The following is a 16455-nucleotide window of genomic DNA, read 5'->3' on the forward strand; positions in this document are numbered from 1 at the left end:
GCCACTTCCTCGGTTTCAACAACGGCTTTTTGCCAGTGTCTCCCAAATTTTATTTCTGTCGAGACAAGACCACATAGCCAACTGCCTGCTGGACATTCCTACTCAGGGATGTGTCCGGGGCACTAGATTTAATATTTCTCCCTCTTCCTGCCTCCCTTTCCTCACCTTCTATCTAGGGTCCAATACAAATGGCAAAATTATAACTCTCTTCCGTTCTCCCCTTTCACACTCAGGCTTCACCATTTCCTCAAAGCTGGTACCGTCTTTCCTTCCTCACTGCCTCTACTTTTGGTCAGTTCTTTTCATGTCTTCACAGTAATTTCTTATGTGTTTTGCTTATTTCATGTTGCCCCATGTCCAGCTTTCCTCCTCCACAACACATGCACACATATATACACAGTTCAAGAATCACTGTCCTGAAACAAATGTCTCTTCATGTTATTCCTCTGAATTAAAAATTTGCATAGATTCTCCATCTACACTCCCTAGCAGTTAAGCCTTCTATTTATACATACATGCTCAAGTCATACAGAACTCTATTTGTAGAATATACTATGCTCTTTCATGCCAAAGATACTTGTGTACCTGTTCTTCCCTCCACCTGGAATGCCTGTCCACCATCCAGTTTGCCAAAATCCTGCTTATCCTTGAAGTTTGACTCAGAAATCACCTCTTCTGCAAAGCCTTCCTCAGTCCTTAAAACAGAGTTTGTTGCTTCATTTTCTCTGCTTCCATAGTGTCTTAAACAATCCTTTATCATATTTTATTGTAATGATCTGTTGACATATGTAATCTCAAAGAAGCAGAGAAACAATAAATGATTATCAAATACATGACTAATAGTGGCTGCATCAGCATGGGCTGCTGGGCCAATGAGAACCTTGAGATGTTCCTAAGCAGTCAGCCCTTCTGTGGTGTGCCTAGACAGGTCAGTGTGGTGCTATTTCTGGGGAATTGGAAACTACCATTACGATTACTGCAATGCAAACAGTGGCCCGGGAGGTGGGGCACAGGGCACCTTACCTTACACTGAAGTGGTGAGTAGCAGAGTTACATTCCAAATACTAGTAGTGCTGCTGTACCAGTGCCATGGCAGGAATAAATCAGATAAGAACGTAGATATTGCAGTCCACAGGTACTGTACAGCTAGCAGTGTTTGTACATGCATATGATTATTATAACTCTTTAAAGTCAGCCAAGGAGGTCTTCCTAGCCTTTTTCAGATGAGAAAATACAATAAAAGAGGAAAAATAATTTCCCCAGAGTTATAGGACATTTCAGGGCACTGAAATTGTGCTTTCTGATTCCTGTATCCCAAACTTTTTCCCACCGCATGAGACCGATTCACTCAAAAGACGACTTTTCTCTGTATGTCAAAATTTCTATAGGATACTGATTTTTCCCAGGGTGTTCCTTTATGTATTTAGAATAATGCTCGTTTGAAAATGAATTTATTTTAAAAATTAAGCACTTTTGTAGATCATATCGCAATTGTCCTACTCTATACTAGGTCTTGTTGTAGATAATTGGACTTTCCTGACTTACTATGTTGAGGTTAAGTGAGATGTTTAGGTCTACAGAGTCAATTTCAATGTCTTTTTAAAGACAGCACTTGTAGTATAAGCATTAGAGTTTAAATCTGACTTGCATAAATAGCAGTAAAATTTTTTTCAGAGATGTAAAATTATTGCCATTATCTTGGTGTTTAAAGATACCAGCTATTTGCTAAAGTTTGCTAATTGCAGTGTCCTGATTCTGATTCTCAGCTGTGCCACCTCCACCAGCTGGTGGCGGAATGGTGATGATGCAGCTCAGTGTACCAAACAATCCACAGTCTCGTGCCCATTCACCCCCACTGTGGAAGCAAAACAAATACTACTGTGATCACCAGAGAGGACAGAAGTGTGTGGAATTTAGCAGTATAGACAATATTGTTCAGGTAAGATGCTTCTTTTATTATAATTTTAAAACTTTCAATATTTAGTTACATAAGGTTGACCAACCTATAAGGCTTGATGCCGAATTTGAAATCTTCTCAAACAGATTAGTAAAGAAGTTTGAACATTCTCTATATCCAGACACTTTATTTCAATATTTAAATATGTTTCCCAACGTTTGCATAATTTAAATCCTTTTAATTTAAAAATTCAGAAGATAAACTAGATCTGAAATTTGGTAAAGAAAATGAATTAAGCTGTTATCCTACCTTTCCAGTCTGAACTGTATTTTACTGTAGCCAGAAAGTTGATGAGGGAATGCTCTTCATCATAGAAGAAATACAACTAATAAATTTAAAAGCAATGATAGAATTTAAAAATCACTATTTTGGAATCCTGTTAAAGTAATGAACAGGGAAACATCATCAGCAAATGCCAGAAACATTAGGAAACGATTTATGGGGAACTTTAAAATGGGTAGATTAGGCAGACAGCACTTGAAGCAACTGTTCAATTGTAGCATCAATTAAATTGGGCCAACCAAACATTATTTGCTTCCTAATGTGGTTTAGAAGCATCACCTATGATATACTCTTGTCAAAAATATTGAACCTGGGAATTTTCTGGCAGTCTAGTGGTTAGGACTCTGAGCTTCCATTGCTGGGGGCATGGGTTTGATCCCTGGTCGGGGAACTAAGATCCCATAAGCCGTGCAGTGCAGCCAAAAAAATATATATATATTGAACCTGAGTCTAATCAAGCCTCTCTAAGTCTTGCTGTTAATTTACAGAAAATAAAGGAAGAAAATATAAAGCAATTTATATGTGCAGTGGAATATTTTATTGGATAAATTGGCCTATTTCTTTAGCAAATAAATGGCATTTTTAAATGAAGAATGAGTCTGTTGTAGATTAAAAGAGACTTAAGGGCTTCCCTGGTGGCGCAGTGGTTGAGAGTCCGCCTGCCGATGCAGGGGACACGTGTTCATGCCCCGGTCCGGGAAGATCCCACATGCCGCAGAGTGGCTGGGCCCGTGAGCCATGGCCACTGAGCCTGCGCGTCTGGAGCCTGTGCTCCGCAACGGGAGAGGCCACAACAGTGAGAGGCCCGCGTACGGCAAATAAATAAATAAATAAATAAATAAATAAATAAATAAATAAATAAATAAAAGAGACTTAAGAGTTATAAAAATCAGATGTAATATATGGCGATCTTCCTTGGATACTGAACAGCCAAAAGACATTTTGGGGCAAAAAGTGGACAGTTAAATATGTTAAATTTGTTAGTATGATAAAGGTGGGGTTTTTTGTAATAGTTCTTATCTGTTAGATAGAAATATTTATATACTGAAATATTTACAAGTGAAATGCTGTGATAATCTGAGAATTCCTTTAAATTGTCTAGTAAGAAAAAAAGCAGGGGATATCACAATCAAAGCTGGATGATGAGTATATGGAAGTTTGTTATACTCATCTGTCTATGATGAGTATATACTTTTATATACTTGAAAGTTTGTCTACAACATTGAAAGGTTTTTAATTTTTTTTTTAAAGACAAACTAAAAAAATTTGTCAATGCACATGACAAAATCATATCAAAATAAAAAAGGCAACGGTCACTTATAGGCTAGCTCACAAACTATAAATGGCCAGTGGCCATTAAAGAGATAAAAATATAAAAATAGTTTTTTTATCTGTATAACTGGGATATTTAGGAAGACTATTAATTTGCAGTGTTGGCAAATATATCCAGTTGTAAACTCTCTTGTGACTCTTGGTAAATTGATTGATACAACTCTTTTTGGAGTGCAGTTTAGTGACGTTTTTCAAAATGTGGAAGGCCTCTGATTCACAAATTCACTTCTAGAACTTTGTCTAGTAAAAATTGTGGAAGAAACATGCAAGAATATGTTTGCAAGGATATTTCTTTCTTCTCTGTTGTAACACTGAAAATCTGAAAATAGTCTGATATTCAGTAGTGGGTAAATTATTAAATAAATTTCTGTGCCATTTAGGAAAAATTCTAGAGCTGAAAATACAATGACTAAAATGAAAAAATACACTAAAGGAATTCATTGGTAAATTTGAGCAGGCAAAAGAAGGAATCAGAGAACTTGAAGATAGGACAATGTAAATGATTCGAGTCTGAGGAACAGACAAAAAAGAATGAAGAAAAGTGAACAGAGCCTAAGGAACCTATGGAACACCATCAAGTGGACCAACATAAACACTGTGGGTATCTCAGAAGGAGAAGAGAGAAGGGGACAGAGAGAATATTTGAAGAAATAATGACTGAAAACTTCTCAAATTTGATAAAAGACATGAATGTAAACATCAAGCAGCTCAACAAACTCCAAGTAAGGTGAACTCAGAGATGCACACTGAGACATACTGTAATCAATTTTTAGAAAGACAAAGAATATTAAAAGCAGCAAGAAAGAAACAACTCATCACAAGATTATCAGCAGATCTCTCATCAGAAACTTTGGAGACTGGAGGCAACAGGCCGATATATTCAAAGTGCTACAAGAAGAAAAACCGTCAACCAAGAATCCTATATCTAGCAAAACTGTCCTTCAGGGCCTTCCCTGGTGGCGCAGTGGTTAAGAATCCACCTGCCAATGCAGAAGACCCGTGTTCAATCCCTGGTCCGGGAAGATCCCACCTGCCGCAGAGCAACTAAGTCCATGCACCACAACTGCTGAGCCTCTGCTCTAGAGCCCGTGAGCCACAGCTACTGAGCCTGCAAGCCACAACTACTGAAGCCCGCGCACCCTGCGCACCACAACGAAGAGTAGCCCCCACTCACTGGCATTAGAGAAAGCCCATGTGCAGCAATGAAGACCCAATGCAGCCAAAAATAAATAAATAAATAAATTTAAAAAAAAAAAAAACTGCCCTTCAAAAGTGAGGGAGAAATTAAGAATTCCTAGATAACAAAATTTGAGACCTGCCCTGCCAGAAGTTCTCAAGAGTCCCGCAGAGTGAAATGAAAATATGCTAAACGGTAACATGAAGCCATATGGGGGAAAAAGCTCTCAGTTAAGTACATGGGCAATTATAAAAGCTAGTAGTATTGTTCCAATGGTTTATAATTCCACTTTTTGCTTTCTACATGAATTAAGAGATTAATATTTTTTAAACAATTATTATCTCAAAGACAGTGTTATTATAACTTTGATTTCTAACTCCCCATTTTGTTTTCTACATAATTTAAGAGACTAATGCACTTAAAAGAATTATAAGTTTGGGACTTTGCTGGCAGTCCAGTGGTTAAGACTCTGCGCCTCCACTGCAAGGGGCACAGGTTCGATCCCTGGTCAGAGAACTAAGATCCTGCCTGCCATGCAGTGCGGCCAAAAATAGAATGAATTATAAGTTTGTTTGGGGGCACATAGAGTATAAAAATGTAATTTTGTGACATCAGCAACCAAAGGGGGTAGAGACAGAGGAGCACAGTTTTTGTATGTTATTGAAGTTAAGCTAGTATAAATTCAAATTTGAGCATTATATTTAACTTTTGGATGTTAGGTGTAATCCCCAAGGTAACCACGAAGGAAAAAAGCTATGGGATGTATACAAAAGGAAATGAGAAAGGAATTTTAACATTTCAGTACAAAAAAAATCAAGCAAACACAAAAGAAGACAGTAGTGCAGGAAATGAGGGACAAAAAGCAATAAGACATACAGGAAACAAATAGCAAAATGATAAAATTAAATCCCCCTTGATTGGTAATCGCTTTAAATGGAAATGGATTAAAATCTTCATTCAAAAGACAGATTGGTTGAATGGATAAAAACACATGATCTAACTATATGCTGTCTACAAGAGATTCACTTTAGATCCAAAGACACAAATAGATTGAAAGTGAAAGGATGGAAAAAGATACTTCATGCAAATCATAACCAAAAGAGAGCAGAGGTGGTTATGCTAATGTCAGATCCAAAAACTTTACAAGATACCAAGAATATTATATATTAATAAAAGGTTCAATACAGCAAGAAGATATAACAATTCTAAACTCTTACACACCTAATTACAGACCATCAAAATATATGAAGCAAAAACTGACACGATTGAAGGGAGAAATAGACAGTTCTACATTAATAGTTGGAGACATAATACCCTACTCTCAATAATGGATGGAACAACCAGACAGAAGATAAGTAAAAAATTAGCTTAAACACAGTGAACCAACTAGATCTAACAAACATACACAGACTACCTGACAACAACAGCATATACATTCCTCTTAGGTGCACACTGCACATCTTCTTCGATAGACTTTATTGTTAGGCCACATGTAAAGCCTTAACAGATTTTATTTATCTATTTTAATTTATTTATTTATTTATTTACGGCTGCATTGGGTCTTTGTTGCTCTGTGCAGGCTTTCTCTGGTTGCAGCGAGCAGTGGCTCCTCTTCATTGCAGTATGCAGGCTTCTCACTACTATGGCTTCTCTTGTTGTGGAGCATGGGCTCTTGACATGCGGGCTTCAGTAGTTGTGGCACACAGAATCAGTAGTTATGGCTCACAGGCTTTAGAGCACAGGCTCCGTAGTTGTGGCGCACAGGCTTAGTTGCTTCGCAGCATGTAGGATCTTCCTGGACCAGGGCTGGAACCCGTGTCCCCCGCATTGGCAGGCAGATTCTTAACCACTGCGCCACCAGGGAAGTCCCCAAGCCTTAACAGATTTCAAAAGGTAAATATCATACGAAGTATCTTCACCAACCAAGATTGTACTGGAGGTTCTAGGCAATGCAATTAGGTAAGAAAAAGAAATAAAATGTGTCCCAGTTGGAAATGAAGAAGTAAAATTGTCTCTGTTCAGAGATATTATGATCTCCCCACGAGACATTTATAACTAGAAAGGAAAAAATAGTAACTTGACAATGGAGAAACCTGGCAGACACCACCTTAACCAAGCAGTCAAAAGAAACATCACCAGTACTGTGGTGACAAGTGGATGGCATGTACCTTCTCACAGGATGCATTGAGAAGGACACAACATCACTTCTCTGGAATTCCCTTCCCCAAATGTATATCATAAGCTTTTTGATGAGGAAACAGTAGGCAAACCCAAGTTGAGAGCCATTCTACAAAATAACTGGTCTTCAGAGTGACCTTCAGAAACTGATCTTCAAAATGTCAAAATCATGAGAGAGAAGAAAGACAGACTCTTCTAGGTGAAGAAGGTTAAAGAGACAAGACAACTAAATGCAGCAGTTGATTCTACAGTGGATTCTGTAGTAGAAGGAGGAAGGTTTTCTTTCTTTTTTTCTTCTGCTATAAAGTACCTTAGTGGGACAGTTGGCAAAATTTGAATAAATTATATAAATGATGTGATATTATGTCGTTAGTCACCTGATTTTGATAATTCACTGTGGTTATTTAAGAAAATGTCCTTGTTTTTAGGAAATAGACACTAATTATGTTGGAAATAGAGTGGTATCGTGAGCAACTCATTCTCTAATAGTTCAGAAAAGAAGTAACTATATATATAGAGAGAAAGCAAATATAATAAAATATTAACATTTGGGAAATCTGAAATTTTTTGGACTATTTTTGCAACTGTTTTAAGGATGAAGTTGAAAATAAACAGTTAATATGAAAAAAAGAATGAAGTAGATGTGTATATTCTCTGATGGAAAAGTATCTACGATATTATTGTAAAGGTACAAAAGCAAGATTCAGAAATAGGATGTATAATTTGTTTCCATTTTTGTAAAACAGATGTATGGATGCATGTGCATGGAAACAGTTTACCAGTGTTTATCCTTGGGAATTGGAAATTATAAATTTCTATACTGTTTTAACTTTTTTAATAACAAAGTAGCTATTGCAGTGGTGTAACAAGTACATATCTGTAATCAGAAAGAGTAAAAATTTCTGTCCAAAGGGAAATTTGCAAAAAGCCTAAAATGCTGACCTTTTTTCTTGATATAATTGCAGCACAGTCCTCAACTCAGTAGTCCCATTATTTCACCAGCTCAGTCGCCAGCACCAGCTCAGCTGTCTACCCTGAAAACTGTCCGTCCCTCTGGACCACCACTTTCCATCATACCCCAGTTTTCTAGACCCTTTGTCCCTGGGCAAGGTAAGTGTGCACAAAGCTAGTCACAGCCTCAGAGAATTTTAGGACATCCATTCCCAGGCACTTTGTGATTTACTTGGTACCACTACCTTTCATTATTCCACAGGACTGCATTTTCACCTCACTCAGGCATCTTTATTTATTACCATTCACTCTCCTAACCTTAAGGTTTCATCACAATTAATAATCAATTACTGGGACTTCCCTGGCAGTCCAGTGGTTAAGACTCCACGCTTCCACTGCATAGGGCACGGGTTCAATCCCTGGTCAGGGAAATAAGATCCAGCATGCCGCACAGCCTGGCCCCCCCAAAAAAATTAATTAATTAATTCCTAATTTATTAATTACTTATAATAATTGCATGATGAATTAAAATGACTGACTTATTCTTCAGCTCCATTCCTCTGTAGTAGTAATAGGCTATGTGGTATCTGTTTTGTATTTCTAATTTCTATATTAGACGAATAATATCAAGAGTTTATTCAAAAATTTATTCAACAAATATTGAGGACTTACTGTGCCCCAGATGTACAAAGATGAATAAGGCCAAGACCTCATCGTCATCAACCCTCAGTCTAGTTGGAGGAACAGAAACTCAAGCAGATGATTATAAAATAACATGGAAACCATTAATTTTATTTCCTGGAATTTATCCTAAGGATAATGCACACAATGGTTTATGCACAGAAGAGTTTATTCTATGCCAGAAAAGTTCAAAAACAATCTAAATGTCCATTAGTAAGGAGATTGATTAGATTATGGATGTATATATCTCCATATAAGTAATTCTATACAGTAATCTAAAAATAATGTCTTAAAGAATCATTAAGAGGGGAAGTAGTCATAGTACAGTGAGTGATTTTTAAAGAACAAGTTATTTACAATGGCCAGGACATGGAAGCAACCTAAGTGTCCATTGACAGATGAATGGATAAAGAAGATGTGGCACATGTATACAATGGAATATTTACTCAGCCATGAAAAGAAACGAAATTGAGTTATTTGTAATAAGGTGGATGGACCTAGAGTCTGTCATACAGAGTGAAGTAAGTCAGAAAGAGAAAAACAAATACTGTACGCTAACACATATATATGGAATCTAAAAAAAATGGTTCTGAAGAACCTAGGGGCAGGACAGGAATAAAGACACAGACATAGAGAATGGACTTGAGGACACGGGGAGGGGGAAGGGTAAGCTGGGATGAAGTGAGAGAGTAGCATTGACTTATATACACTACCAAATGTAAAATAGATAGCTAGTGGGAAGCAGCCGCATAGCACAGCGAGATCAGCTCGGTGCTTTGTGACCACGTAGAGGGGTGGGATAGGGAGGGTGGGAGGGAGGGAGACGTAAAAGGGAAGGGATATGGCGAGAGATATATATATATATATATATGTATAGCTGATTCACTTTGTTATACAGCAAAAACTAACACAACAATGTAAAGCAATTGTACTCCGATAAAGATGTTAAAAAAAAAAAAGGAACAAGTTACATGGACATTTCAAAAAAGAAGATAAACAGATGTCTAATAAGCCCTTGAAAAGGTGCTCAGCATCATTCATTAGGGAAAGGAACATTAAAATCTCAGTGAAATACCGCTCACCCCCACTAGAACGGCTGTAGTCAAAGAGACTAACAAAACCAAATGTTGGTGAAGATACAGAGCAACCAACATTTTCACACATTCGTGTGGGAGTGTAAAATGATATGACCACTTTGGAAAAAGATGTGGCAGTTTCTTACAAAGTTAATCACTTACCTAACAGTGCAGCAGTTCCACTCCTAGGTATTTACCCAAGAGAAATGAAGACATGTCTGTGCAGACTTGTACAAGTACATTTATAACAACCTTATTTTCTTATAACAGCCCCAACTGGACAGTGACCCAAATGTCCACCATCAGGAGGTTGGATAAAAAAAACTGTAGTATTCCTTACAGCTCAGCAATAAAAATGAACAAAGCAAACCACTGGCATGCAACAGCACGGATGAATCTCCAAGTCGTGTTAAGCAAAAAGCAAACCAGACACAAAAAGAAGACAGGATTCTAATTTTATGAAATCCAACTATAGGCTACTAAGCTACGATGTTAGCACTCAGATTGTGGTGTGAATGAGATATGGAATTGACTGAAAGGAGCTTGAGGGAACTTCCAAGGAGATGGAAATACTCTTCTCTCTGGGTCATGGTTACATGAACTTTTACAATAGTTAGATTTCATCAGACCCAACACTAAAGATGTGTATTTTATTTTACGTTAATTATATCTCAGGTTTTTCAAAGAATTACAGAATGCACACATATATACATGTGTAAGCACACGTACATAAAACCAAGACTGGAAAGATACACACCAAAATGTTAGAAGTAATGGAATTACCAGGGTGGTCTCTAACTTCTCCTTTATAATTCTCTTATTTCCACGTTTTTTACAAAGCCAAATAACTTTAATAAACTAGAAAAATAAAGCACGTTATAAAAAAATAAATTGAAACGGTGTGTGGATTGAAACAGTATGGGGCAGTAATAGCCTACCAGGAGGGGTCTATGGCTGTTGCTGACTACAGTCTCATCTCTGAGTTTGCAAAGAATACTGCTCCATAGGCCTGAACTTAACTCTGACTTTTTTTTTTTTTTTGCGGTATGCGGGCTTCTCACTGTTGTGGCCTCTCCCGTTGCGGAGCACAGGCTCCGGACGCGCAGGCTCAGCGGCCACGGCTCACGGGCCCAGGCGCTCCGTGGCATGTGGGATCCTCCCGGACCGGGGCACGAACCCGTGTCCCCTGCATCGGCAGGCGTACTCTCAACCACTGTACCACCAGGGAAACCCAACTCTGACTTCTTTGCAACTGTTTTTATACATCTTCATGCTTAAAATTGCATCTCTGATCTCAGTGCTAAACCTCCATGTCATATCTTCCCTTCAACTATTGTTTGGGATGGAGCAAGTATGTCCTGGGTGTATTCTGCCAGGGAGCTGCCCAAGCACCCCAAAAGTGTTCATCAGAAAAGAGCCCCACAGGGCTTCCCTGGTGGCGCAGTGGTTGAGAGTCTGCCTGCTGATGCAGGGGACACGGGTTCGTGCCCCGGTCCGGGAAGATCCCACATGCCGCGGAGCGGCTGGGCCTGTGAGCCATGGCCGCTGAGCCTGCGCGTCCGGAGCCTGTGCTCCGCAACGGGAGAGGCCACAACAGTGAGAGGCCCGCGTACCGCAAAAATAAATAAAAGAAAGAAAAGAGCCCCACAGAGTGGCAGGAGGTTCATGCCTTGGTTCTCTCTGTTAGGAAAGTGTCAGGAGAAGCACTGTATGATTTCCTGAAGATGCTGTCCTAGTGGCTACGCATAACCCTTCTCCAGACACTGAACGTGCTACATTGGGGGATTTACAGTTAAAATAAAATGAGAATATAACAAATGAGAACATTATTCTCCAGGACAAGGCTTTTGCAGTCAGCATTTATGAAGCCCTTTCCACGGGATGACTTATAGGCACTCATGCGTGAAAGAAAATAATTGGAGTATCTCCATCCTGACTAGCCCTCACTTGTTGATTTAGGAAGGGGTTGCTTGCTCATGAGTAACACTGAGGAACTGTGCCAGTCTTTCTAAGCAAGTTTACGTTATAAATATTGTTACAGACTTTCATTTAAAGAGAGCTTAAGAGCAGACCCAAGACCTAGAATGTAAATATACCCATTGATTAAGCCTAGAAAAATGTTTGCATGAGGATATGTATATGTATAAATGCATATGTTTATAGTAAGTAATAATGAATTTGGAGAGATAGAGAGCTTCATGTTTTTCCAAGGTTTTTTTCCATCCCCTGAAATGTAACTTCTGTTAATTTTTAAGCATCAGAGAAAAATGCGGATTTTAGCATCTCAAGTGGGCGTAATGAGCTATTACAGTTACTTTGGTGGATTTCGCATAGAATGTTAAGGTTTACAGAGCTGTTCTCTCCGTGCTAACCTGTCTCCCCAGCTCGTACCACTTAACCTCCCTCATAACCATTGTTATTAGTCCTTAGTCCTTTCAGAAGTTTACCCCAGCTCTTTAAAGGCTAGATGGAGGCTTTTAATTCTTTTAAAAAAATATGTCAATACCTACACTATTTTATTATACTAAACATGTTTCCCCGTCTCATCCCGAGACAGCTGAGAAAACTGAGAAGTACTTCATACCCGAGGAAAACGTAAAAATCATTTTTTATCAACTTTCAGGAGATGCCAGATACCCGTTACTTGGCCAGCCCCTGCAGTACAACCCTCCTGCTGTTCTGCACGGACACATACCAGCCCAACAGGTGTGAGAGCCAGCTGTCTTGACCTCCTGGGCTTTGTTGGCGAGCATCATGCTTCTGTTGCTGAGAGTGTGGAGTGCCCTGGCCCCCGAGTTGGCACCGCACTAAGGAGAACTGTGTGCCTGGGCCAGTGGATGTATCGGTGTTGCCCTGGCCTGTCCGAGAGCAGAGAGAGGGAGAAGGTGGTGGGCCGCTTGGTGGAGCAGGGGTCCCTGATTGCAGTCCACATATTGGGGGGCGGTGGAGGCCATTGGGCGCTCTCACTTACAAAGACTGTTCGGCAAGTGACTGGTGATAGTGACAGGCCAAAGTACCCCTGCCGCCGAGGCAGAATTCAGAAGGCCTGGAACTGGGTTTTTTTTCGGCTGAAGTAGAAAACCCAGAGTGAGTATGGTTATGCGTTACGCGGTCGAACAATCGCAATCACGTTTTGCGGCATCGTTAACCTTATTATTCATGTTTGTGGATTTTCAGGGTCAGTCTGGCAGCAGGCATGGAAACCGAGGAAGGAAACAAGCTAAAAAAGCTGCATCCACCGACCTTGGTGCAGGAGAAGCAGGTGTGTCCCCAAGAGGCATCCGGATGTGGTTCTACAAACTGTTGGCCTGACAAGTCTGTAAAACTGCCACACCACAGAAACGGGTTTTCCTCTTCTAGAGTCCTGCACAAAGTCTTAGGAAATTATGCCATCTATAATGTAGGGTTCTTGAACGTGTTCTTTTGATTCCGTCTCTTTTCAGAATTTGAGAGTACTGAGGTACAGGTGGGTTTAGGAGGGGTGAAGGGACCAAAAGGATTCAAAAGAGATGTGAGAGAGGAACAGGTAGGATGAAACGCGTTGCCTCTGTATTCTTTGAGAAAGGAAATAGTCCTTACACCCTTTAGGTGACAGGCTGAACGAAAAAATACATTGTCTTTCTATGGCAGGGTGTTTTCAAGTCGGTACCTTAACTTGCTTTTCAACAGCCTTGGGGGCGTTAGGGCAGGTGCTCTTTTAAAGATCCTGTGCAGGTTTACAATGGGAATTCGAAGTTCAGGAACCTGTGTGCCCAGGATCACACACCTAGTTTGGAGACGCCACTGCACAGGCTGCGTTTTGTATGTGAGGCTGCCAGTGTGACCGCCTGAGGAGTAGGTAGGAAATGTTTAGAAGACAGCCATAACACGTATAACTCTGTGGATTTGAGTGGTTTCAGAAAGTTATGTTCGTTTCCTGTGTCATATTTGTGTCTGCAGTACTTTTTGCCCACCTGTGGGTAACAGGGGTTATTAATTGCTCACCTTTTCCATTCTAGTTGTTGGGAAGGTCTTGGAAATTACTGAACTACCAGATGGAATAACTCGCATGGAAGCCGAGAAGCTTTTTGGGGAACTCTTTAAAATTGGCGCCAAGATCCGGTGGCTCCGGGACCCCCAGTCCCAGCCCCAGCTGCGTCGTCACCCCCTCTGCTGTGGCAGCGGGGACAGCACTGTCAACCCCGAACGCTCTAAACCCAGTGACTTGGCCTCCACGTACACTGTCTTAGCCACATTCCCCTCCATCTCCGCCGCGCAGAATGCTCTGAAGAAACAGATTAACTCGGTTAACAAGTTTAAGCTGAGAACAAGCAAGAAGCACTATGACTTTCACATTTTGGAAAGGGCAAGTTCTCAGTAACAGCCACCTTGTACCCATGGCCTTTGTGATTCCCCCGTCCTCTCCCATCTTTAACTGGCTTGGTATTTGGAGCTTCTGTTAACATGATAGAGACTCCTAGGATGTGTGGTCATGGCGTTAACAACTTCTGAAGACAGGCCAGTGATCCAGCCAAGGGGGGAAAGTTCACCCCAAATGACTGTAGGAATCCACATCGGAATGATACAGAGTTAGCAGCTTTTTCTGAGGAAATGCTGTTCAACTGCCTCCTAACTTTTATAGTTATTTTGTTTTATATTTCTGAATTCTTGTATCAGATCCAAAGCTCTATTGTACAGCAAATTATTCTTCAGAATGATTACAAACAGTTGCAACCTGTATTTCTTTTTTTGCAGCCAGCACAGTGTGACCCAACATAGAATTTGGGGGAAAAAGAATGCAGGAGTGTAATAACCCAGTCACAACCATGCACTGTCTTTGGGGGGCTGGAGGGTGACTAAGGAGAGCCCACGAATAGAAAATTACTCTTCCCCTGTATCTCTAAACACAGAAACAATTTCCAGAAAATATAGAACTCCCTCGTAGGGTCTTTTCCTTATTCACTTAGGTCGTATGAATATTAAGGGTAAATTAAATTATGTTCTTAATGCCTCTTAGTCAAACCACTTAGGTTCAAAGGGGGATAGGAATCATTCTAGGCAGGAAAATACTTCCACTTTTTTTTTTTACATCTCCCTCCAATAATTAAATGCCACTTATTTTCATTCCCTTCCTTGTGGATTTTTTTTGTCACCTGAGGAAATGCATTTGATGAATGCTGGAAACTTCTTCAAGTGGTTTAGAATGTGTTTTCATTGTTTGCAGCGGATCACTGGACATCAAAGATTCATTGCACTTATGAACAAGGAACCTTTTTTTCAATTCGCAAGGCTGTACAATGTGTGCTGATGCAAGCCTTTTTCAGTTCAAGAGAATAAATGTTTACAAATGTATACCCACTTTGTCTTTTGTAAATTAAAATCATGTTTTTCAATGAGAGTCAGTGTTGAAGACTTAACCTGTCTTGAAGATTTCAATTTCAGACTTAAGGAAGATGAAAGACAGTAAACTGCCTCGTTTTACAAATATTCTACAAAGCATCACTTTCTCTGTCGGAGTGTTTCTTGTGGGTATGACTCATGTCATTTCGTTCTCTCATAAGTTAATTCCAGTCAATTGTAGACAATTTTGAGTATGAACAAACTTATAGTCAGAAAATAGAACATGAAAATAGGAACAAATAGAACATTTCATCTACAATGAAAATAGAACATTATGTTCGGTTCGGTAAAGAATTTGTGTTTTTAGCTGGTATTTTGAGCACCCAGTTGTCCCGTTTAACTCAAATACTTTATAGAAAGCTTTCACCATTTGTTAGCCCAGCAAAGTCAAACCGCTGAGAAACCCAGGGTAGAGGTCGGAGGCAGGGCAGTCAGCCATCAGCCTGACTGGCTTCCAGCCCAGGCTAGGGGTTTACTTTGCAACTCAAGAGCAGTAGGTGCGAACCAGGCTCTGGTGCAGATGTTCACTCCTTCTAGAGCATTCGCAAAGCCCTACTTCGTCCCGGGGAATCCCGGACTTCCCCACAGGCTGGTGCATTCCAATTATGAATGTTGTGCTCCTGGGAGAAGTGGGAGCTGCCTTTAAACCATGTCAGATTAAGGAGCCATACACAGAGAAAGAAGAATGAGGACTGTGAGAATCGCTCACTTTCGAGGACTGGTGAATTTAATTTTTGACTGTAGAGAGTCAGAGATGGAGAGGACATGTAATTAGGGCCAACATTGCAGCAAGAATTATTATTTAATCATGGGGGTGGAAACAAAACTACAATCCTATGGTCTATTTCAATTCTCTGAATATTCTCTTTAACTTTTTCAGTAGTAAGCCTGGTAAACCTACGTAAGGTTTTTTTTTTTTGGACTTTTTAAAGATCTATTAGCAACTTTCAAATGTACAACACAGTATTAATGACGAGTCATCGTGCTGTACGTTACACCTAAAGTTTTGTTCTAGACCCTTGGTTTACCCTGGAGGAGCTGAAGACTGTCCAGAGGAAAGCGGAGCAAGGCTACTCCACCCCTGTCCCCTGACAGTCACATGGGAATACTGTTGTCATCGCCCCACCACCACACACGTTACAAAACTATGCACGCATTCCCTACAGTATATTCTCCTGTTTCGATCTAAAATCTGATTTCACCTATAGAAAAACGATGGGAGGAAGAAGCACACACAGGAGGCATTTAAAGGTGTGATTTGGCCCATACCCTAAACCTTCCTACAGGCAGCTTCAGATGTCCCACAGTCCTGGCTGTGGGTTTTCCCAGAGCACTGACCATATTTAGGGGAAGGTAGTACTTCTATCAGTAAGATGAGTTATTCTTACCCGTGCCAATATTAGCAGCTCCAGCAGCCCCTTGGGGGATGATAGAGGGTATTT

General features: G+C 40.1%; 1 protein-coding gene across 8 annotated transcripts in view; it reads left to right on the forward strand.

The window, feature by feature from the left end:
- R3HDM1 (R3H domain containing 1) overlaps nt 1-16455 on the forward strand; it is a 118745-nt gene that overhangs the window by 99302 nt on the left and 2988 nt on the right. For 7 of the 8 annotated variants that reach the window (XM_079925245.1, XM_079925238.1, XM_079925239.1 and 4 more), the window contains 5 exons: nt 1767-1939; nt 7892-8036; nt 12258-12340; nt 12812-12896; nt 13633-16442. In XM_079925245.1, the coding sequence (XP_079781371.1) occupies nt 1767-1939; nt 7892-8036; nt 12258-12340; nt 12812-12896; nt 13633-13994 (848 nt within the window). In that variant the 3' untranslated portion in view covers nt 13995-16442. Of the gene's footprint in view, nt 1-1766; nt 1940-7891; nt 8037-12257; nt 12341-12811; nt 12897-13632; nt 16443-16455 lie in introns of those variants that run through there. The other variant, XM_079925243.1, reaches the window with a different exon arrangement.

Source organism: Stenella coeruleoalba (assembly GCF_951394435.1).
Source record: "Stenella coeruleoalba genome assembly, chromosome: 6".
NCBI classification, from domain to species: Eukaryota; Metazoa; Chordata; class Mammalia; order Artiodactyla; family Delphinidae; genus Stenella; species Stenella coeruleoalba.